The sequence below is a fragment of the Cebidichthys violaceus genome, unplaced genomic scaffold, assembly GCF_023349555.1.
Source record: "Cebidichthys violaceus isolate CVI_PGR_0920_01 unplaced genomic scaffold, fCebVio1.0.p SCAF_5, whole genome shotgun sequence".
NCBI lineage: Eukaryota > Metazoa > Chordata > Actinopteri > Perciformes > Stichaeidae > Cebidichthys > Cebidichthys violaceus.
The window spans coordinates 18966866-18991460 of record NW_027176705.1 but is presented as its reverse complement, the minus strand read 5'-3'; the positions used below and the strand labels follow the sequence as shown (position 1 = coordinate 18991460).

At 43.6% G+C, this 24595-nt stretch overlaps 1 protein-coding gene across 1 annotated transcript; it reads right to left on the bottom strand.

The window, feature by feature from the left end:
- Positions 1-2959: 2959 nt before the first annotated feature.
- abhd17c (abhydrolase domain containing 17C, depalmitoylase) lies at positions 2960-22755 on the bottom strand. Its single transcript, XM_068730959.1, has 3 exons — positions 21909-22755; positions 12258-12437; positions 2960-5513 (listed from the first exon to the last, which is right to left on the bottom strand). The coding sequence occupies exons 1-3, from the start codon at positions 22391-22393 to the stop codon at positions 5294-5296; spliced, it is 885 nt and encodes a 294-aa protein (XP_068587060.1). The 5' UTR covers positions 22394-22755; the 3' UTR covers positions 2960-5293.
- Between the last annotated feature and the right edge of the window lie 1840 nt (positions 22756-24595).

The following is a 24595-nucleotide window of genomic DNA, read 5'->3' as shown; positions in this document are numbered from 1 at the left end:
GTGAAGTGAACCAGAGGAAGTGAAGGACACTCGAGGTGACGGAGACTACGCTTCTTACTGTATGTGCAATACAATATTTGAGAGTAAAAAGCCAATACTTTAATACATCTGTGATAATAAACACAACATGAACGATCAAAAGCTTTTTTGTAAACGTGTCTGATGACAAATCAGACAGGAAGACAAGAGGACATGAAGACAGGAGGACAGAAGACAGGAGGACATGAAGACAAGAGGACATGAAGACAGGATGACAGAGGACATGAAGACAGGATGACAGAGGACATGAAGACAGGAAAACAAGAGGACAAAAGACAAGAGGACATGAAGACAGGAGGACAGAAGACAGGAAGACAGGAAAACAAGAGGACAGAAGACAAGAGGACATGAAGACAGAAGGACAGAATACAAGAGGACATGAAGACAGGATGACATGAAGACAAGAGGACATGAAGACAAGAGGACATGAAGACAGGAGGACATGAAGACAAGAGGACATGAAGACAGGAAGACAAGAGGAGAAGAAGACAGGAGGACAGAAGACAGGAAGACAGGAGGACAGGAAGGCAAAAGGACAGGAAGACAGGAGGACATGAAGACAGGAGGACAGAAGACAATAGGACATGAAGACAGGAGGACAGAAGACAAGAGGACATGAAGACAGGATGACAGAAGACAGGAAGACATGAAGACAGGAAAACAAGAGGACAGAAGACAAGAGGACAGAAGACAGGAGGACATGAAGACAAGAGGACATGAAGACAGTAGAACATGAAGGCAGAAGGACAGAAGACAAGAGGACTTGAAGACAGGAGGACATGACGACAGGAGGACATGAAGGCAGAATGACAAGAGGACATGAAGACAGAAGACAGGAGGACATGAAGGCAGAAGGACAGAAGACATGAGGACAGGAAGACATGAACACAGGAAGACAGAAGACATGACAGAAGACAAGAGGACATGAAGACAGAAGGACAGAAGACAGGAGGACATGAAGACAAGAGGACAGAAGACAGGAGGACATGAAGACTATATGTTTTTAATATCTTATATATCTCTTTAAAGACAATGATTTAGTAATGTAGAAGAACAGAGTATTGATGAGAGGAGCTCCTAGTAGTACTAAAATCCTAAAGATAACTCCTGAAGGCCACCGTAGTTCTCCAACATGTTGGAAAGGGAGGGGGGAGCAGAGGGGGATTGAGAAGGTTGCAACCTGCAACCCACCACTAGATGCCACTAAAACATACACACTGTTCCTTTAAGTGCTTTATAAAGACTAATAAAGAACCAATATGCTTCTAATATGCACACTAAAACAGCAGCTCTGTATTTAAGTATGTGTTTTAGCACTGAGGATTTGGAAATAAACATTTTGATGTGAAACAGCCAACTGAATAGAAGACTTTCAACAGAGGGTTTTACCGTATGACAGGAAATAATGCTGCTCGTCTTTAGACACATTTCAACAATTGAGGGTTTTGCTTCTTTTGTGACTTAAATACAAATTATTTAGTTTTCTCAAAGTAAGGAAATATTGTTTGGTATTGTCTTTTGTTAACAATGACATCATTATCAGGCACTATAACAACACCAAATACATAAATACCTTCTCACTGACTTTGGGAAGAAAAAAAAAAAATCACATACAGATGATCTTTAAAGTGCCTATTCAACAACATTTTTTAAAAATAGATTCTGTCACTTACTTACCTTATCTACCGACGTTGATAGCAGCTCAAAACAGCACAACTAAAACCAAAACTACCTGAATAGGTATTCACCTATATCAGGGGTATTCAATTAATATTCAACAAGGTCCAGTTAGAGAGAATTCCCTCATTAAAGGTTCAGAACATCACAGTAATGTCTAACTGGTGCTATGATTTAGTCCCATATATATTAAAGTACAGTAACAGTTGTACTGACGTCTGTATGTAGTCAGCAACTGACTGTCACATACAAAGTATATCTCAACAATATGTATTGTCAGATTTCATATTGAACTGGATGAATTATAAATACATACTTTAATAATAAATCCATGTTCTCTCGTTTTAAGTAAAATAAGGGCTGCATTTAAGAATTAAATAACAGAAAGCTTTTGAAAAGTATTTAACTTAAAATAAAATGACTAACTGGATCGTCTTTGCCCTGCAGCTTTAAATTCGGTTCATTCAGGTGTGAAGTGATGCCAATAAAAAGAAGACATATTCGTCTCATCTTCTAAATCTGTGGTTATTAAATTAAATTCCTCTCTGTTAACATCATTGTTGGGCAGTGAGTGGATGTGTTAGGATTCTGATCAGATTATATATACTGGGCTCTTAGATTATTTATCATCTGTGACTTCTTTCCAGATGTGAGTGGGTACTTTTGCTCAAAAGAGTTGTGCTTTGTCTCTTTAGTGGCGCTTCACTTTACCGCTTTTAATAATCGTCCCGCTCTCGGAACATATGAGACATACTGGTTTTGTAATGTCCAGGGAAGACTGAACATAAAAGAGTCCGTCTATTACCGTAAAGGCTAGAAAAGCTGCACCGGTTAAAATAGAAGCGCCCGGTCAAATACAACGGCATCTGGGTCCGGGACTTGGACCGCGGTCCACCTTTTAGTGACCCATGACCTATACATAAGGGGCGAGTGTGGCTCAGTGGTAGAGCGGGTCATCCTCCAATCCCGCTCCGATCACCCGACTCCGCTAGTCCACGTCGGTGGGTCCTTGGGCAAGACACTGAACCCTGAATGTGTGTTCCTGCACTGTGTGAATGGTAAATGATTAGGCAGGTGGAACCATGCTCTGCCATCGGTGTATGATGACATGTTACTCATGTCAAAGCGCTGTGGTTGGAACACAGGGAACGTGCGATACAAGTACAGTCCACTAGAGGGAGAGAATATTTAATCAGTTCTAAAATAATAACACTTCCTAACACAGAAACAATCAGGTCAGACACACACTTCCATGCATCCTTTATTCCATTATAAGCATTAAAACATCCATTTTGCTGCCTTCTTGCAACTACCACATGTATGACAATCAGTTCACGGCATGTTTAAGGCTTATTTTATCTGTTTTACACATTACCAAAATCTGACTCTACTGGCTTCATCTGCCTTTCATTTGCATATTGGGATTCCAGTGTTAAAGCAATGAGACTAGACCGCCCCGTGTGAGGGGCTAATATGTATAGAGAAGATATCGAAGTACACCATAACAGAGGATTATCGTACAAACCAGCTTCAGAGACGGTGTAAATCTATCAACATTTAGACTGGAAAAAACCTCGTAGAAATGTCAGTATCAAAACAATAATCAGCACTAAAGCAGGATCTTCATTTCCTTTAAAAGAGGAGCTAGAGGCAATATACTAGAGATGACCGAGGGCTCCGTATCCAAAAACATCGGCCCAACATTAGCTAGACTCAGAAAACACTAAATACTTAACTGACAAACCACTTCACAGCAATACACGGATCGATCGTCTGACCGTCACTAATCGCTATGCAGACGTCCCTCAGACACAGCGCTCCTCTGAGGCTCGCTTCAAACGGGAGCGGTTCTGGTTCTGGGTCTTAGTCCAATGTGAATGTTTTACTTTGCAAGGGTTAAAAAGAACAAATGATTCAAACACAGTTGATACGAGTTGAAATGTTCACGACTAGGAGCGGTGATTTGCATGCGTCGCTTATGTCCCCCGTCGTGGTTCTTTCAGATGTCTTTGGACAACAGCGAACAGTCACAGGCCTCAGACGTAGTGTTGATACGGGGGTGGGGGGGTGGGGGGGGGGGGGGGTGTAGGAGGACAGCGGTCAGGATCACCTTAGAGTTCCCAAACGGGTCCGGCGTTCACAGTGATTGATTTATCCGATGAATAGCAGCGGTTCTCAGTCCCCCTGAAGACCACCAAGACCTGCCGTCGTCAACAGGACCGGGTGAAATGCGTACGAACATAAGGCTTCGTTTGTAGTGTGAAACGACTGAGAACACAGAAACACCAGTGACCACAGAAACACTAGTGAACACAGAAACACTAGTGACCACAGAAACACTAGTGAACACAGAAACACTAGTGACCACATGATCTCCACTTGACTGAAGCGCAGCCCCGATGCCTGCTGCTCTCTCTCTACTAGTGACGGAAGCTTCTGGATTACATGGCGAAAGGTATACAAAGAGTGAGAATTGTGATGCGTACACACAATGGCCGCGCTAATTAGACTGTGGGTTATTGAGCAATGTTAATATTTCAGCGATGGCTTCGCCAGGTGCTGAGGAGCTTTACAGATGGTGCAGGTTTCTATTCACAATGTATTCCCATAAACACTCCTTGTGGTGCCTTTGGTGGTGTTAGTCATTATATTGACATTATATTACCAGTGGCTCTAAAGAAATCAAGGACTTGAATAATCTTCTCCCAGATTTGTATGTGTGCCAATGAGCAAGGCATAGTCTAAGTTGCTAAGTTTCTTGGCATCGTTGTCTTCCTGTATGAGAGAGAAGCATGCGTCAGGACTACAGAGGTCAAACTACAAAAGGCCAGATGTGCAGCTGTGCACTCTGGTTAACAGCTTCTACAAACACACATAACTGAAAAAAAAAAAACCTTCTACCTGCATTAAAAACATGGAATGCAGATAACAAAACAAAAATAACAATCAACATATACATATTCCAAACAGACAAAATTAATTACCTGGAAATAGCTGCACAATCAAAGTGCAATCGTTTGGTAAACCCTGAATGGTAAATTAAAAATACAGAAAAGTAAAAAACTTCAATTGTATTTAGAGGTGCAAAATTGATACTTCTTCACCTGGTATAAAAGAATACAAAAAATCAAGTTGAACACAGCAAAGACTCAGTGAAAAGAAAAGCAAGGCTGGGAGGAAACAGAGGGAGGAATAAGGAAACGTGAGCGACACGGAAAGGACAGAGTGAGTAGAGGAAGGGAAGGAGAGCTGGAGTTCAGGATGGATTCAGAGAGGGCTCAGTGTGTCCACATGTAGGAGCACCGGCCAGCCTTTGGGACAGCACATGTCGAGCCAAAGCTTCACTCCTGGGCCGGTACTGGCCACCGACTCTCGCCTGGACCTCAACAATGTAACCCCCCCCCCCCCCTCTTCCAGTCCACTACACATTCCTACCCTGAAATGGCTCCACGGTCAGTGGAGAGCGGTGCCATCAGGTGACTCCGGTCCTGCCCTGTGCTAAGAGAAGAAGGTGGGTGAGGGGGGGGGGGGGATGAGCGTGTTGAGATGAACCCAGGGCCGAGCGCCGCGCTCCACCTCAGGAGGTGGGAAGCTCGAAGGAGATGAACTGCTTGAGTCTCTCCAGGTACTGGGCGTACAGTTCAATGTCGTTGTGGCCGGCTCCCTCCACCCACAGCGGCTCCACGGCGCGGGGGCAGCGCTCGTACATGGCCAGGCCGTGGGAGAAGTCGATGACCTCGTCTTCCGTACCGTGGATCACCAGCACCGGGGACGCCACCTTGGACACCTTGTCAATGCTACGCAGCGAAAAGAGACACAGAGAGAGAGAGAGAGAGATGAGGGTAAGTATGGAAGACGGGTATCATGGAGCGGTGACGGATTCCCCATTTTCAAATGTCACGCTCGGGGTGGAAGGAAGCAGTCTCCTAGAAACTAGTCAGACTGCTATTTAGCTATGCTGAGGTGGTCCGAACACTTGACTGTGTACTCCAGCTAAGTGCTGGAACATTCTGGAACAATTGAGATTGCGTCGTCAACGGACAACAACTGCACAAGTCTGAAAAGTTGAAGCCAAGTATTGACAAAAATACTCCAGACTGCTAAACCCGAAGCACAACTCCACATCTAAACCCTAACCCACAACGGGAGTCTTAAGGAATTTGAATTGGGGTGACCGTGGCTAAGTGGAGAGCGTGGCCGCCTTTCAAATCAGAGGGTCGGCGGTTCGATCCCTGGCTCCTGCTCTACTAGTCTCATGTCAATGTGTCCTTGAGCAAGACACTTAACCCCAGAATGTCTCCCGTAGCTGCGTCTACAGTGTGTAGATAGATACTGAATTGTAAGTCGCTTTGGATAAAAGCATCTGTTAAATGACTGTAATGTAATGTAATTTGGTAACATCACAACAGTTGATAGAAAAGACACTTTGCTTTAGCTTTGCACTTGAAATGCGGACGTGGAACCCTGATTGAGAGAGACGTCAACTCTAACCATTGAAGTCTAAGTTGTGAAAGTTGTGAAAACGGCAACAAATTAAAACCACTTGGCGCACACGGTCATCACCGCCCAGTAGTACCGCTGACGCTCTGCACATCCGCCCAAGAACCTTTTGGTACAAGTTACAGACCCCAGACCAACCAGGGCTGATCCGATTCTGATCGGCCAATATCCATTTAAGATGAATCACTAACATTTCACAGAGCAGAAAAAGTGATCAGGAAAGTGTTTTCACCGCCTCGCTCTCGTGTCTAAAGAGCACCATAGGCTGTTTCATCATCTTTCATTCAAGCCGTTCTCTGATCATCTACTGTGACACGTTTGTCCTTGTTGGAGATCCGCTGTTCCAACGGTTTTACACTAAACTTTTAAATGTATAGAAAAGCTGAGAAGTGGGGAAACCGTGTCTCGTTCCAAAGACGATGACATGGACGCGTTGATGTGTCCGTCTAGAAAACACACCGGCGTTGAACACGTAAATGATCAGCCGTGTCTTGTTAAAGCCGCAGTCCCTGCTGAGCACAGACGTCCCGTACCAATCGTCCTCGGTCACAACAGCCTCCATCAGCCCTGCTGTTAGCACAGAGGCCATTCCAGATGGAATAAACTATTACTGTTCAGTACAGATGTGTCTGTACCACATGCACATAATCTCTCCCAATATATTTCTATGAACGTGAGCTCACAGCTATACAGAGCATTCTCTTACACAGGAGCAAATGATGCCTGAGACTGCTAAACATTTGATTTGCTGATACTATTAGGGTTTGTATTTTCTTTGCGCTATACTTCCCTCTTAAAAAAGGACCATTTGTACATCCATTTCCTCGCAGCGTGTTGCCTTGAAATCTTGAAGGAAACTTTTTTTTTTTTCTTGCATGCCTCCACAGTGAACAAAGGATCAGGAGTAAATCCTTGATTTGCATTTAAGAGCAGCGATGCTAAATCAAACCATCCGTTTAGAAGCTCTCACGACTCGGCGTGATCCAGGTCTCATGTATCCTGCCATGCGCTCGCTGGTTCACAAACGCCACACAAACGCACCATTCTAAACCAGTAGTGAGCGTACGAGTGGATAAATGACACGTAGATTAGACTACACAAGTTGTCACTTTGTCAACAGATGTTTTCATATTGTGTTGCCCCATTTAATTCATGAAGACTTTTGTTTGTCGAGTATTCAACGTGGAAACACGAGAACAACAAAGATTTCTTCAAGAATTTAAGGCGACACACGATGAGTAAAATGGTCATTTTAGGGGCGAAGTACTGCTTGAAAAATTGGGTGACCGTGGCTAAGTGGAGAGCAGGGCCGCCTTTCAAATCAGAGGGTCGGCGGTTCGATCCCCGGCTCCCGCTCCACTAGTCTCATGTCAGTGTGTCCTTGAGCAAGACACTTAACCCCAAAAATTGCATCCACTAGCTGTCCACACTCACTGAGACCTGAAGTCAATATGAGCCAGGCCACCTCAGCACGTGGTCTGATCAGACCCCAATGCGAGCGAGATCCGATCTCACAGTGTACAGATGAGACAGAGTGACATTGAAGAGACGAGTGGAGCCTCGTAAAACCGCACCGCTTTACTGCGCAGCACCGGTTTTAGGAGTACATTTTGGCCTCAGAGGCAAAACTAGCGTTTAGAAAATGTTAAGCATGCTACGTCACTTTATTTGTCAGTCCTTAGACCTTCATCAAGCCGCGTTTATATAGACCAAGGCAAGAGTTTTTAAATCGCATGCAGACTTCTTTATGCAGGCTCTACGTATGGACCAATCATTCCGTCTTGAAACATGCCTGTTCCCAGGCTTGGAGCACAGGAAGTCCTGAATATTCACCCACAGCCAAAAAAATAAAGTAACAAAGCTAAAGTATAACTTGTGAGAAGTGTAGAGGAGATGCAACTGAACAACTGCTGTGTGATGAAAGTGGGTCAAACCTCAGCATCTTGCGTGATTGGAGAACTGCTGCTTTATGCCGACAGTTGGGCTCCTGCTGGTTTCTATCGAGGTCCAGCTGGGAAGCTCCGACGCCAGATATTTGATCTTCCCACTCAGACACACAATTAGAATCCGTGATAAAAGAACTGCAAAACATGCAATGGTAAAAGTGGCACCACCAACACTAGTTTCCTTTGCGACGGTTGATGACAGCCTTACCCAGGAGGACCAGACCAGATACCCAGCTGGTAGTGTTTCGGTTCAAACTGTATCGGAGGACAGATTTCTCTGTGGATCAATGTCCGCTGTTGGTGTTGTGGCAGTAGACTGAAGTTTTTTGGGGGAGCATTTGTTCCTTAATAGAGCCGCATCATTTGGAGGAAAATATCGAATTGCAATTTTTCTACCAATACTGCGACTAGAATTTAAACTACAGACCTGTATTTGTGCCGGTCACAGTTTTTCAACATGAACCAAGCACAGATTCATCTTGTTCCTACATCAGTGGAGTCTGAAGAACTCTGAAACCTGTAAGACCAACTTAACCAATGGTTTACTTGACATTACTAAATAATACCAAACGCATATCAAGTTGAACCTAAATCAAATCTGTCATGTCCGACAATATTTGATAGAAGGCTAACACAGCTCTGCCCTGTGGATCCATGTGATGGTAACTTACACTTAGGTCACACAGAGGTGGTGGTGGGGGGGGGGGTCTCCTTTAAACTAACCATCCATGGCCAAGTACACAGAGGTGTTTCTGTTATTTAGCTTATCGTCAATGATAAAAACCTGGTGGACCACATCATAGAAACACCTGCTCTCTACATGAGAACCTTCATGGGTTTTTCTGAGCAAATAAGGGCATTGACCAATCACGTTGTGCAAACCGGACATATTCAAAATGTACACCGTAGCGTACAACAATAGCGAGACTCCGTAGGCCCAACTTAAAGCACGTGAGAACTTTGGCTTCAGCTTTCTGGCAGAAGTCTCCTCGGCTTTAGGCAACACAACCGTTTGGTTGGGTTTGGTTACAGATTGTGGTTTGGGTTGAAATGAACCCTTTCTGGCAGAAATAACTATCCAGTTTGCAGCTTGCAAATCTTTCCTTTCACAATAAAAGGCCCTAGACAGACACGCTGGGTAACTGTATTCTAAAAATAAGAGTTGACCTCAGACAGTGACGGACGGTGGACCCTGGTAGTTGGTCCAAATCTATTGTTGAAAGAGTAGCAATCTGCATGTCCAAAATTTGCATCTGGTATCAATAGTTTTGATGCGAAAAATTGTCAGGAGAGTATTTTTGGGTTGTTTGTTGGTCACATCCCTGGTGTTAAGGCCCGTAGAAAGAATGAATAGAGATTTAAAAAAAAGCTGTGCAGAATCTGAATGTCAAGGTTATGAATGTGTGCAAGATTCCTCAACCTGTAGGTACAAGACAAACACAAGCACCCAGCGGTCATTACTTGGCTCATCAGTTTGATTACATAATATGAGCCGACAGATGGCTAGGATGAGTAAGTACGCTAGATAAGGATGGAGTATCTCCACATTAAATTGCAGTTAAGTTATGAAGCTTTTTTGGCGAGCTGTTACATGCTGCACATCAAGAAGATGGATCTCAATATCACGTTTGATCAAAGTTTGATCAAATCCTGTCCGTGTCGACGGTTCCGACAGATTCATCATAGTTGCACAGCTTCATTTTCATTGTTGCAAAAGGTGTAAAGTTTTAAGGACATTGGTTTCTGAATCTTGCACGAAGTCAGTCATCAAAATAATCTTTAAATCGGGCTCTTCTGGAGCTCTCCCAAACTTTCAGCAGTGACCTAAGTTCGGGTTAGCGGTAACATCACAGCCGTGAACGTGGCAGTGCAGTGTGTGTAATGTGTGCATGCTAATTTGTGGGTGAATAAAAGCTACAACTCCTCAAGACACGAGGCTCCTCCGTCTCCTTGCTACCTGCCGATGTAAGTGAGTGACTGAGGGGAGTTAGCCCCAGCGCTAGCGACGACTCGGGCTCACTTAAGGTGGGTTAGGTGGACAAGTTAGACCCAACGGTCAACATCAGAAACAAAAGTGACAAAGAACCAGACGAATCCGAATCTGAACGGCATCTTTGAGCTGGATGCCTACCGGACCGAAACGCAACGCAGATTTCGGTGCTTCCTTTTTGGTGCCTGAGCCGACTGAAATACTGCCACCGGTGGCCTAAAACGGACGTTACAGCCAACATAAGCATCACCTCACTTGCGCTAGTTAACGTTACACTACTCTGATGACTCAACCTGGCAGCAGGTAACGATAGCCTACCGTTGTATAGCTACAGTAGCTAGCTAGCCATCAACCTTTTAACAGAGAAAATGCCGAAAGGTAAACGGTCAAAAGTGTGGCTGGGTTTATGTTTAAGCTAGCTAGCTAGCTAGCTACTAGCAAACGGTAGGCTACCTGCCGCCATCATAGCAAGTCAGCGTAATGTTATTGAAACTAGCGATGGCATGTGCAGTGATGCTTCTGTTGCCTGTAAAATATTTACCGTTATTTATGTTTATATTTTTTGGCTTTCGAGCTTCGACAGTGACCCCATTTCCCTTGGCAAAGAAGGCTCATTGAACAAAAGAGAAGGTGGAGGACCTCCACAGGTCTGTGACCACATGTGTGGTCAAGGGACTGCATTCTTCTCCACGGTTCAGGTCCAAAAAAGTGATGTGAAAACAATATTTGTATCAAATCTGTTCCATGAAGACAATTCGTCAAAAAGACTAATAAATATCCTCAAATGTATTTTATACAGAGAGATGACCGCTGCCCTCAATCCTCGTTACCGACCCCCATCCAGGGAGGATCTGTCCTCACCAGTTCATCCCTGTGTGTCCCTGTGTGTCCCGGCCTCATCACACCATCTGAGAGGACATGCAGTTAGTCAGGAGAGGTGTCGTATTTTGCCAGAGAAGGCAAATATGCTCATATTTCTGCAAAAGAATTGCTGAAGTTTATTTATATTTATTTGAGTATACTGGAAACTGTTAACAGTTAATATATTGTTCATAGTTTGAAGTTAAAAAGTTTGAAGCCAAGTGTTTTGTATTTATTTATATTTATAGTATACTTTTAACAGTTAATATGTTCAAATTTGAACATATTAACTAATTAAAAAAAAAAAAGAATTGCCTCTGCAACAAAAAAAAGCCTTTCTTTAATGTCGTCAATCGTCGTTTTGTGCTTTTTGTTTTTTTAAGTATCGTTTTAGCACCGGTATCGGAAAAAAACCCAGACGAAACCCATCCCTATTGTTGAACATCCATTGTTTAAATATCATTCATTTTAGAGATGGTTTTACTGATGCAACTGATTAAAATGATCAATCTGTGCCAATATTTTACTTTGAAAGCACTTAACATGCAGACACGGCACGCCGCCTGCTGAGACGGACCATCTGCGGAGAGAGAGATGGATTTAATTGAGCAGCAGTTCCACGGGAACCTCTGTATATTAAAGCCATTACTTTGTAGAGTGTGTACTGTACATTCAATAAGTTCAAGTTGGAGCCTTTTTCAGTCAACCCCTGAAAAAGTAAATCCCACGCCTGCAGTTTGATTAAAGTAGAGTTATTTAACTTAACAGGTGACGAACGTCTCTTTCTGCTATCGCTGTCACACAGATGTAAAGGACGCATTAGAATACAGGAACAGTATTCGGGTAAAGCAGTGCACTGTGTCGGACTAAAGCGTGGTGGTTTAGGAAGAATCCGAAGAAACAATTCTCTGCACAGGTGCAGTAAAGATGATGTTGATTAGTCAGCGCTTTCAGTCAGAGGCTTTGAAAAGAAGACGAGCCAAGGAGCACATCGCAGCGCTCTGCTGCTTCAGTATCACAACCACTCCTGTAACTATGGCAACTACAAAAACGGAAACCAGACTAAATGAATGGAAATCAAATGACTGAGAAAAAGACCAGAGCTAAATCTAAATCAGGTGGCGAAACTAACGTCGCTAGACAGGAAGACTGCATACCGACAGTCATGGTTTCCAACAGAGGAAACTGGATTTTAAAAGATGGCTGATAGTTACCCAGGTAACCGTTGCCATGGTGAGACTCACCTGGGGAAGGCATCGAAGCAGTAAGTCTTCCGAGTGTCAGGGAAGGCCACCCGGAGCCCCGACATGAGCGGCGAGTGGAGGATGACAGCGGCGCATTCATAGCGGGCAGCCAGGTCGATGGTGGGCACGGTGCCAATACTCTGACCGTACAGGATGATGTTCTCAGGTGTGACTCCATACCTGTACCACACACACACACACACACACACACACACACACACACACACACACACACACACACACACACACACACACACACACACACACACACACACACACACACACACACAGACAAAAGACACATTCAGCCATGGCGGCTTTACATAGAAGACAATTCAAGACCCGGTGAAACCAAGAGGCAGCGTGGTCTAGGTTCATGTTGAGTCTTTAGTAGACCGGCTGGTTGTGACTGGTGAACAGCCGGTCGTATCATATTCAGATGTTTTTGGACACATTTACGATATATAAAAAAAACTACACACAAATGCAGTGAAGACGACATGTGACGAGCAGTCTGTAAATGCAGGTTCAGCAGTTTGTGTAGAAATGTTACAACATCCCGATTATGGTTTTAATGAGAATACAGAAATATTTGTGAATATTGGGGGGGTTTTTTATATGTGGATTTTGGTTACATTTATATACCATAACTATTTTTGTGTGCATGGAAAGAGTGAGAAAGAGAGAATAATGGATATGTAAATCACTAAATACATTTTTTGTCTTTTGAATGCATTCATTAATATTGAGAGCGATATGACCCCATAGTTAATAAACACGGTCAAGACAACTCTTCATCAGAGAGAACATGACCACTGAGATACTCACTGTGTTATGGGTAAAAGGTCCAGAAAAACAGAGCTGAGATTATTTTGCACTTATAAAAACGAATAAAGTCACTCGTGTTTTGGGCAAATCTATTATTATTAGAGGAGCAACAGATCATAAAACTCAGTTCAGATCAGCACAAAAAAAAAAAAAAAAAAAAAAAAAAAAAAAAAGGAGCAAAACTAACTTTTAGATCCCCGATTGTGTTGTTTTGCTGCCGATATTAATTATTGATCCTTGATGATCAGATGAAGTAACAGATTGGTGGGTGCAGCGCGTGTTGAAACTAGTTAAGAGTCCATTGCTCTGCTCAGAATCACTGGCCTACATCTGGGCGCGCTTAGAAAAACACCGTAGAGACCGGGGATGCCTGGTGTCAGGAATGCACTGGGTGGTTCAGGGCAGAGAACCATCCGATACGGAACCTGGCCAGTGGAATTGGACTTCTCTTCTTAAGCACAGCAGGGTCAAAAGGCAGTGCTGACAGAAAACAGGCCCGTCAGGGAAGGAGGGGAGGACCGGGGATGGGGAGGACCGAGGATGGCATGTTTTCCTGCCAGAACTTCCAATCTGGGGAGGAAGCATTAAACAAACCCTCCCCGGTGACTGACGGCGCTGGCCGAGCAGAAATGCTCACACAGAAGGATTAGCCCGCCGGTGAAAGGACGACTGTGACAAAGGGTTTGGACAAGAGGTGCTGGGGTGTACGTTTGCTGTGAAGTGATGCCATCATAAGAGCTCTTCAGATAACAGCTTGGGCGTGACTAATCTTCTGCTGGCCTACACAAATCCAGCCTCTGATAAGCAGCAACTGAACCGAGCAGCCGTCTCGTCAGAAGATTATGACCGCACACATGGATACGCAAAAAGCAGCCGCTGGCCAGCTGCCTCACTACACACTGGACTTTGATACAGCACACCGACTAGACCGGAGTACGAAAACTAAAAGGCTGATTATAGCCATAACTGGGCATCATTAAACTATTACACCCACGCGTTTAGTGGATATTAGAGACGCTAATTTACATGCTGCAACGATAACCCAAGGAAAACAGGATAAGTCCATCTTTCCATCATTTACCGCCTCCTGCAGCGTCTGTGGAAACAGGCACCTGAACATCCAGGAGGGTTGGAGGCCATGGTAATAGCACCTGGTAAATGGACTTGTACAGCCACTCAAACCCCCTCTAACACTCAAAGCACTTTAACGCCACACGCCCTCATTCACACCCATTCATACACCGATGGCCGGGCAATCGCACAAGGCACCACCTGCCCATCAGGACTGACGAACCCCTTCACGCCGAAGGCAAAGCTTTCAGGAGCAATTTGGGGTTAAGTGTCTTTAGTGTCTTTCCCAAGGACTCATGGACGTGTACTGGGGATCTTCTGATTGGAAGACAACCCCGGTCTACCTCTGCCACCCAAGATGTTGCGTGCGTTGTCGTGGACACATGCAGCCACTTTCCCAATTAGTTTAGCTGCCAGGTTGTCGGCCATGTGTCTGCCTGGTTGTCAGGTTGTTTGGTCGAGAAAGAGAGCGCGCGCGCGCGCGCGCGTGCGTGCGTGCGTGCGTGCGTGCGTGCGTGCGTGCGTGCGTGCGTGCGTGTGTGTAGGAATTAGCTCCAACTCTGTTACATGATGTGTTCAAGCTTATTCGGTAAAATAAAGCGCACTGGGCGAAGGTGAATTAGAACTTTATGAAGTGTTTAAGCATCGTGTTGTAAAATGTAGTTTTTGGTGATTGAACTTGAATAAATCCGGTTGTTTGAGATGTTTTCACAGCGACATAAATAAATATTAGAGCTGAATTATGAGCTGTTTAACTTCCTAACACTAGCTCTAAGCAGCTTAGAATACATTATTTAAACTATTAATGTCAAGATTTTTAATCAATGCAAGCATTTATAAAAAAAAAAAATGAATCCCTAATCATTTGAATTGTCATTTTATGCAAATAACCACTGTAGATGGCAAAAACAAAGTTGGTAAAAGAACAGAACAGGGACAGAGGATGGAGTTGCACCTTTCTGACCTTCCCCACATGGTGCCGTTTGAAATCGTAAAATGGTTAAATAGATGAGAAGATATCATGGTTTCTTTCTCTGAGATTATTAATGCGTAAAAGTTAAGACTTCCAGTTGAAGGAGCGGCATCATTTGGAATGAAGGGAAACAGACCGCTGGGTTTAGTGAAAACACTTGTCCAAATACTGGAGAGGATGACTGGAAAGCTACTTCCAAAGAAAAAGAGATGGAGACCGGAGGGGGGGAGGCAGAGAGAGAGAGAGAGAGAGAGAGAGAGAGAGAGAGAGAGAGAGAGAGAGAGAGAGAGAGAGAGAGCAATGTTTCCATATGCAAACTCAGGCCAGTCTAAAATGGAGAGAGAGAGACGGGGGGAGGCAGAGAGAGAGAGAGAGAGAGAGAGAGAGAGAGAGAGAGAGAGAGAGAGAGAGAGCAATGTTTCCATATGCAAACTCAGGCCAGTCTAAAATGGAGAGAGAGAGACGGGGGGAGGCAGAGAGAGAGAGAGAGAGAGAGAGAGAGAGAGACAGAGAGAGACAGAGAGACAGACAGACAGACAGACAGACAGACAGACAGACAGACAGACAGAGAGAGAGAGAGAGAGACAAAGAGCAATGTTTCCATATGCAAACTCAGGCCAGTCTAAAATGGCCTGTTCAAACATACTTTGTAGAAATTAGAAATTCCATGGAAACATTACGACTGGCAGTAAAACCTTTAAGTCAAAGCCAAGGAAGAACAGTCTCCAAATCAAAAGTAGTAGCATGAGGTTCTCTGAAGCTCAGAACGCGGCTCACAGACAAAGTGAGGGTTAATGAGTAGGTGCATGCATAGGAAGTGCTTTCTAAAAGAGCTGGCATGTGACCAAGGCAACGGATCACACTCCCCTCAGCCAAAACAGACAGAGATGTTTCAAGTCTTCCTGAAAATAATTTCCGTTCTTTGAGCCCCATCTCCGTACCGGCTTAAAATCTCACAAAGCCAGTCCGGTTTCAGAAACCAGAAACATCCTTGAATGAGCCGGCGGGTCCTTTATCAAGAGCCTTTCAATGAGGAGGAAGTAAATGGTTCCTTTAGGTGACGATTCATTCAGCAGACGTACACAGAGCTGTGTTATGCAGACTGGATCATGCTACCTCGTTACAGCCTTGGACTTTAAAAAGCTTGGAGGTGAGAAGATAGAACCAGCATGACAACCCGCCTCTGATGAAAGTGAGTAAACAGGCGTTGGTGGTGTGGAGGAGACAATATAAAAGGATGAAAACAACAACAACCGCGTCGTCAGACGTGAAGCCCAGTGAAGTGAAACTTCTACGATTAAAAGGGTGGCTGGCGTCTCCCTCAGAGATAGGGTGAGAAGTTCGGTCATCCGTGAGGGACTCGGAGTAGAGCCGCCGCTCCTTTTGCGTGGAAAGGAGCCAGTCGAGGTGGTTTCGGGCATCTGGTGAGGATGCCACCCGAGCGCCTCCCTAGGGAGGTGTTCCAGGCACGACCGGCTGGGAGGAGACCCCCGAGGGAGGCCCGGGACCAGGTGGAGGGACTATATCTCCAAACTGGTCCTGGGAGCGCCTCGGGATCCCCCCAGTCAGAGCTGGCTGATGTGGCACCGGGAAAGGGAAGTTTGGGGGTCCACCTGCTGGAGCTGTTGCCCCCGCGACCCGATCCCAGATAAGAGGTTGAAGATGAGATGAGACTGTCAAGCCCCATCGCACCAACATGTATTCAAGGTTTAAGATACAGGAAACTTCATTTCCTTCTTTAGTTCTTCCAAATCTATGTATAGATTTATGGTATATGCAAATGATCGTAAGCTTGGACTCATTTTCCAAGTACGCATTATGTGGACGGGAGTCTTTGGGAAATCCCACGTCATTAGTGCAGGTCACACTTCCTGTTGTGCCAACACCACAAGCAACCACAGCGCCCACATTCACAGCGATGAGACGAGGCTTGAGGAGGACTAATGACAGAACATCATGCTCACATGGATTGGTATATTGGAATATCTAACCATGCCATACTCTACATTTATCCACCAAAATGGGTGATGGGGTAAGAGCTTACTCCACTTTCTTCTTTGAAGACAAAGCTGCCGTAATTTGCGATTTCAACCCAAACGCCCACATTTCATTCCAGCCCATTGATTTTCTTAAGCTGTGACAGTTAGGGGTTTGTTGGCACAACAACAGGAAGTGATTCTTTAAAACCTGATTGGAGGGGGGGGGGGGGTCATTTCAATCAAGAACAATAAACTCATTAAGCAATTATCAAAATGTCAATTCAACTAATCGCTGTGCAAACAAATCTTTGCCTTCAAAGTTTTTCTCGCAGCATCAGTTCAGCAGAGCCCTAAAGGCTAAGTAAAAGGACTGCCGCTATGAAATGAAATTGCTGTTTATGGGCATAGTCTTAATGATTTCCCACAAAATGTAATGAGAAGGTTATTGAATATACATAAAGCTCCCCTAAGGAGAGCCTAAGATGAACACTGATTCATGCTCGGGCTCTGCAGAGGATCGGGGAACAATGAAATGTGAATCGAACGCTCGGCAGGAAGAGACTCTTTTGGTTTGCTTTCAGCGGCCTTCAGACGATCTGTCAGACGGGACATTAATCTGAGGCACGGTCACAATGAGAAATCTACGGGTCGACTTTATTATTTCATATGAAGTAACGATCGGCCTATGATCCACGTAATGTGATGGCAAGGTGAAACAATAGGACAATAACACCGTAGGCTCTCCATCAAATCCGTGTAGAGAAGATCTCAATAAAACGTATTAAAGTTATACAACCCAGCAGGCAATGTGCCCCCCCCCCCCCTGTCTGAGATCAGCAGACATGGACAAGAATCATTTGCTAATTAAATTCCAACAAATTGCAGATTTACTTTATTTTGAGCATTTGCCTTAGTCTGTTGGGTCTCACATTTTTCAGTTGCGGATTGTATATTTTCATATTCAGATAATTTTTATTTATTTTTTTTCAATTACAGATATTTTCTTCACTGTCCGATCGAATTTTTTTGACTTTCAGACTCATGGCCTTGAGAAGACTTTGCCTTCAGGAATCTCTCTCTCTCTCTCTCTCTCTCTCTCTCTCTCTCTCTCTCTCCTCTCTCTCTCTCTCTCTCTCTCTCTCTCTCTCTCTCTCTCTCTCTCTCTCTCTCTCTCTCTCTCTCTCTCTCTCTCTCTCAAGGGAAAAAAAATCCACTGTGTGCTCCATCCAAAATCCCTCCAAAAAATTGTTTTCACAGTGCTCCAGGCAGCGGCTTAGGCTAGCCCGCGGCTACCGATTGTTGGAACAAGGTTTCAGGAGTCAGAGTATAAAGCTTTGACATTTGCATCACTTGGCCTTTCCTAACAGTGATAGTGAACAAGCTCAAATGTCTTGGTGTCCTTCTGCATGGTGCTCCTTTGCTATTTCCCCCCCCCCCCCACACTAAAAATAGTACAAAACTAAAAAGATAGGCTCACTTAACTATTAACAGTAACACAAATGTTGACTAGACAGGCCGACACTTTGGCAAACGACTGATGGTGTTTATCGTCTCACACTCTTAATAAGAGTCTAGTGTCTTTGAAACAACACTCGAGTGAGCCAGGATGAAAGATGATCTGAATTAGTATCCCTACCACAATTCACGTGGTCAAAGAGTACAGGTTGAGGTCACCAGTTCCTTAAAAAGGTTCCTGGAAAGTTCAAGGATAGAAATAAGTATGGATTAAAAGATACAAATTAAAATTAAATCATTTTAAGTATATCAAATGTTCTCAACTGCGAGAGCACATGTGCAGCACCTGGAGAGAGTAGAGCGCGCACACGCACACACACACACACACACACACACACACACACACACACACACACGTTATTGATGTTCAGAACCAGGCATGCAGTTGGCCACAGTTTGGATCGAATTACCTAATAAAAACAGTAAGCTTAGCAGACAAAGGTAAAGTACTTGTGGGTATCTAGGACCTCATCCCCAGAGGACTAACGGAAGCGATGCAGTGTGACAAAATCCTGCACTAACAAAAGAGTCAGCAAACACAGACACAGACACACAGACACACACACACACACACACACACACACACACACAATCTAAACCCTCACAAGTGAGGGAGGAAACATGTGACCGACAAGCAGAAATGCTCCGTTTCCTACCGTCCGTCCTCGTCCACTGCAGCTAACGTTAGCAATGCCACACAGAGTTTTATCATAAGAACAGGCTAATCAATGAAAGCTAATCGCTAAGCTAATTTAGCTTAGCCACTGTATTTTAAGGATTTGGGAACTTCTTGCAGATTGTCGGGCTGAGGCTGCAGCCATGACTGATATACTGTATATCAGTGGTATTCAATTAACATTCCAAAAGGTCCAAATTGAGAAAATCTCCTCGGGCAAAGGTCCGGAACATTACAATAATATTATATATATATATAAATATATATATATATATATATATATATTCAAGAAGTCTAGTAGTAGTAACGTCTCTGTGTAGCCAATAACTGTCAAATCAAATAAAGAAAGTACACATCAATTATATTTTAACAATTATTATTCTCAGTTTTCAAATTTAAGTGGATGAATTATAAATAATACATAGAAATACATAAATAAATGTTTTTCTCATTTCAAGTAAAATAAGGGCTGGATTAAAGAATAACTGACATAACAGAAAGCTTTTGAAAAATGTGCATCTTAATAGCAGAGCACCTCAAGGTGTCTCTCAGAGAGAACCAGGACATTCTGATGTAGCATTTCAAAATAAAAGCCCTTCAAAATCGCATACATGAGACAATTTGTCTCGGTCTCTGAACATATGAGACACACTGGTTTTAAACTGTCCGTGGGAAGAATGAACCTATAAGAGTCTGTTCATTCCTGTTCAAAGACTCTGGTCTCTCCGGTCTCTCCGGTCTCTTCGGTCTCTTCGGTCTCTTCGGTCTCTCTGGTCTCTCTGGTCTCTCTGACCACTTTTCTCTCTTTGGAGAACGTCATGTGAAATAACTTCTCTGACTCACGTAATAATTGTCCTCGTTCTCTTTCCTCGTCTCCCCGTGTGTCTACATCTCACTCGAGTCAGGAAACTTGTCAGAATACCCATATTTGATTGGCTGAGCTGCATCACGTGATGTGATTTACGCCGCTGAACAAGTGCCGTAAAGGCTGGAAAAGCTGCGCCGGTTAAAATAAAAGCACTCCGTCAAAATGTAATAATTCTCAATTATCTATCGGTTTTAGGTCCTGGGTCCGGATACAACGGCGTCTGGGTCCGGATCCGGACCGCGGTCCGCCTATTAGTGACCCCTGCTGTTTATGTTAGAAGTTCTTGTGAAGCTGCTAGTCCCACTACCACTCCAGCCAACAATAATAGTTTCTTTGCTGTAGGGAGACGACCAAGGCTCTCAACTCCAAATACGCTGCTCCCTGTAGGAATGTTCTCAAAGTTACAACTGTTGTTGCTGCCGTTCAAGAAAGACCATTCGTTTACATATGAATAATAAAGCAATGTTGATCCATTTTCAAAAGTTAATATGTAACGGGGGAAACACAAAGCCGGTGTCAAATGTTCCCGCTTCAGCTTGCAGACCGTGGCAGAAGGAGACATTTTTATGTGAACTATCCAATTAGAAAAGCTTGATGGACGCTGGATGCTAACGAGGGCTGCAACAACGAATCGATTAAAGGCGTTGGCAACGAATTTCATTATTGATTCGTTGTGTCGCGCGATTATTACGCCACTCAATAAGCCGCAGAGATGTTTGAGTATTAAAAAAAAAAAAGAGAGACCCGTAACGTTGTTCTGAAACACACGGCGGAGGCAGAGAAATCAGTACGACCCAAGTCATCCAAGGTGTGGGAGCATTTCACACTAAAAACATCGAGAAAGTGTGTTAATTGCAAGATATGCAAAAGCGACACGACATGGCAGGGGATCACCACGGTGATGATTCAGCACCTAAAACGTAAACATGTTGGAGTCCTTGAGGAGGAGGAAGGGAGTTCAACAGCAGAGTAAGTCACTACAGAATCCTACTGTTGTTCCGTGTTGAAGTGAGGAACATAACGTCCCTCCAGTAGCTCTCCTGATGCTGCTGTTTACTCCTTATCCAGCTTCACAAGCATGACAAGTTAGCGTTAGCTCGTTAATAACGGTAGTAAAGCAGGGGTGGTATAGTTTGCAAGACTAAAGACACGTTTTGATTCACTCGCCTTTTCCCCGCCGATTCATCGAAAAAATAATCGACAGATTAATCGATTATTATAATAATCGTTAGTTGCAGCCCTAATGCTAACTGCAGCTTAACTTGACCTAAAGCTGTGGAACACACTGCACCTGTAGAGGAGACACCCCACTGTAAATGAAGAGAGACAGTACTAGTGCAGCAGCAGCAGCAGCAGCAGCAGACAGCCTGCCAGCTTCACCTTGTGTTTCTCCAGAACACACACACACACACACACACACACACACACACACACACACACACACACAGATCTGTAAATTACACTTTCATTTCATTATTCTCACACAGAGGCAAGACTAACATGCTAAATCCTGTCAAATGTAAAACGTTTCAGCAGATTAATAGCTTGAAAATGGTTCCTCCTGTACTATTCTGAGGTAGATTTCGAATCAAGTATTGAATCATGAAATGAAACATAGAATAAGAAACCTTTAGCTTTTACCTTCTTCAATATGATCACGTATTGGGACTAGCGGACTACATGAACATCAAACAATTGAGCACATGTGCTGATCCCAAATACTCTCATGGCTCACACTCACTTGTTCCTCAGGACCTGCCAGGCCGCCTCGATGTCCGCATACAGGTTCTTCTCAGAAGGCTTGCCAGTGCTGACTCCGTAGCCCGAGTAATCGTACGAGAACACGTTGCAGTTGATCCTGGAGCCGAGGCCGATGTAGAAACTGCACATCTGCCCCAGGTCCACGGCGTTACCGTGGGAGAACAGCAGCGTGTACCGACTGTTCGGGGCGCAGCGCACAAACATACACCCGACCCGGTTACCCCGGCTGCTTCTGGTGCTGAACACTTCCACCGCGTCGAGCTCTCGTTGAGAGTACTGCCAGTCTGCCCGTTCGGATAAATGTAAGCTAGCTACCCCATTCGCATCGGTGTGCATCGAGTACGTGGGCTCCGGTGGTAGGAAAGCTAGCTTGGCCGCGATGCGGCTGGGGCAGGGCGGACAACAGAACAGCCAGCACAGCTCACCGAGAGAAAAGCCATTCATCCTGGGGCCTTGTTCGGGCATGTGACAGGCGCGGGGTTACCCCAACGATTCCCGTCTATTGAATCTAAAGAGCAGTTTTCTTCAGGTATGAGGTCCTATTCTTTCCACATTAACGGACTGTATCGGACAGTGTTGGATGACCGATGGCTCGGTCTCTCGGATGGGCAGCTAACGCACTAGCGGGCAGGTAGTTAGCTAGCTAACAACAAAACTTAGACTTCATAACGATTAGAGAGAAACAAAAACGCAACATTCCAATTCATATTATTCTACAGCACAAAACAGTGCAGCGATGATTGACGACAGAACAATTCCGCCCTCGAAACACATTACTTGCTAAACGTCAAGATTTGTTGCTAATGCATTGTAAGAATGAGAACGGCCATTTCTATAGAATGGAGACAAGCCGGTCTTCCGGTACAACCGGATATCCTGTTTGACTTTTATTTTGTTGTTACGTTTTTTACGTCAATTTATTTTAGACATTTTTTTATTTCAGATTACTTGATTGTATTTTGGACTTTGGTGTTATTATAGTATCGCGTTTATTCTGTCTATATATAACTGTATGTAAAAATGAAAGGTGACAAGATGTTCTAAATTGGTTCAAAAGTTAAGGTTTTTTCACTGACTATTTGAAGACGTTGATTACATTTAGACCATATTTCACTGGGATTTGCGACAGTGAAAATGTGCATCCTCTACATTGAGCTAATAATAGCACATATTCATTTTGAGTCTAATGAAGAAACCACATCCAAATGTCTCATCTGAAAGCCAGTATTGCAAATACCGGTTTTCTTGTGTTTCCATAGTATACAATTATTGTTAATATTGTATTAACAATATTAATTGTTTAAAGGTAACGTAAACGTACAATACCAAAAAAGAATTCTGGCAACTGTGTTGAAAATAACACTATAATCCTGTCAGTATTGCTGTGTGCTTCTTACAAACAAAATACAAATTCGTTGTATGAATGTCTTAGAAACACATACACTCGTCTACAAACAGCAGACAGTGCAGTCACAACACAGAACACAGAATGTCATCACTATAATTCAATATGTGTCCATTTTAAACCCACCTCAGAGGAAGAAGAGGATTAGCTCCACACATACATTTCAGCGCTGCCACTAACCATATGGAAACCAGAGTTTGTCAAAGCCTGGAGGGGGGAAGCCATCATAGACTATGTGTTCAAATGTAACAGACTGCAGAGATGGAGTCTGTGCCAAGCTTCCAATACAAATACAGCAGAGTAAAGTGCCAATCGCTTAACACCATATGTCTGATATGTGGAACAGATTGGGTAAAGCTATGTTTTTATTCAAGCATAAGTAGAACATCTAAGTCTGACACCTAACCTAAGCTGTCTCAACCTTGCAGTATTCTGCAGCAGAGTCTGGAACACAGCAACTGTATTCCGCACAGACACGTTTCTAGATTTAGAATTTAGAATTATCTACATAGAAAACAAGACAATACAGGAGCATGAATCTGCCAACATGAAACATCTCAAGTCCAATTAAATTCAACCTTTCTCCTCATCTGGCGCATCATTTAAATGTTGTTTTTTTTTCTCTTTCTTGACTCAGTCCTTCCCTGTCAAGTCGAGCCTGGTCTGCCACGTCCTTGTTACAAGGTGAGAACATCTGCTGATATGTAAAGTGAAACTTTTAAATAGAACTAGATGCAACTTTAGTCACTTTCAAAGGTTTCCGTCTGTGATGTTTATCATGACAGCAGTTCTTTACCTTTTTACTGTGAAACCAAGCAATGCTGCACAACAGTGCAAAAGGAGAAAAAAAAATAATACAGATATTAAGTCGCTCTTTATGAGCAATTCTACTATCAATAATAATAATAATAGGTTCAATCTGTATCAAAGTTTTCAAAATAAGGCTGTAAATTGCTTTGCAAAATGTAAGATAATAGAACAGTCACAATAAAACATAATAAATAAATGAAGAACAGAAAATTAGCTAAATTAGAAAAAGCAAGACAAGCCATAAATACCTGAATAATAATTCATTTAGAAGCACATATATCAAATCGTTCTCGCTGGCCTTCTTTACATTAAAGTCATTCCAAAGTCTAGGGAACCTTGACAGCAGGAGTATCATCATCTTTGTGAAGGAATCCTTCATAAAATGACCAAAACAACTGCTGTTCATTTTTTCACAATTTCTTTTATTAATCTAAGGAGAGCTCATTAACTTG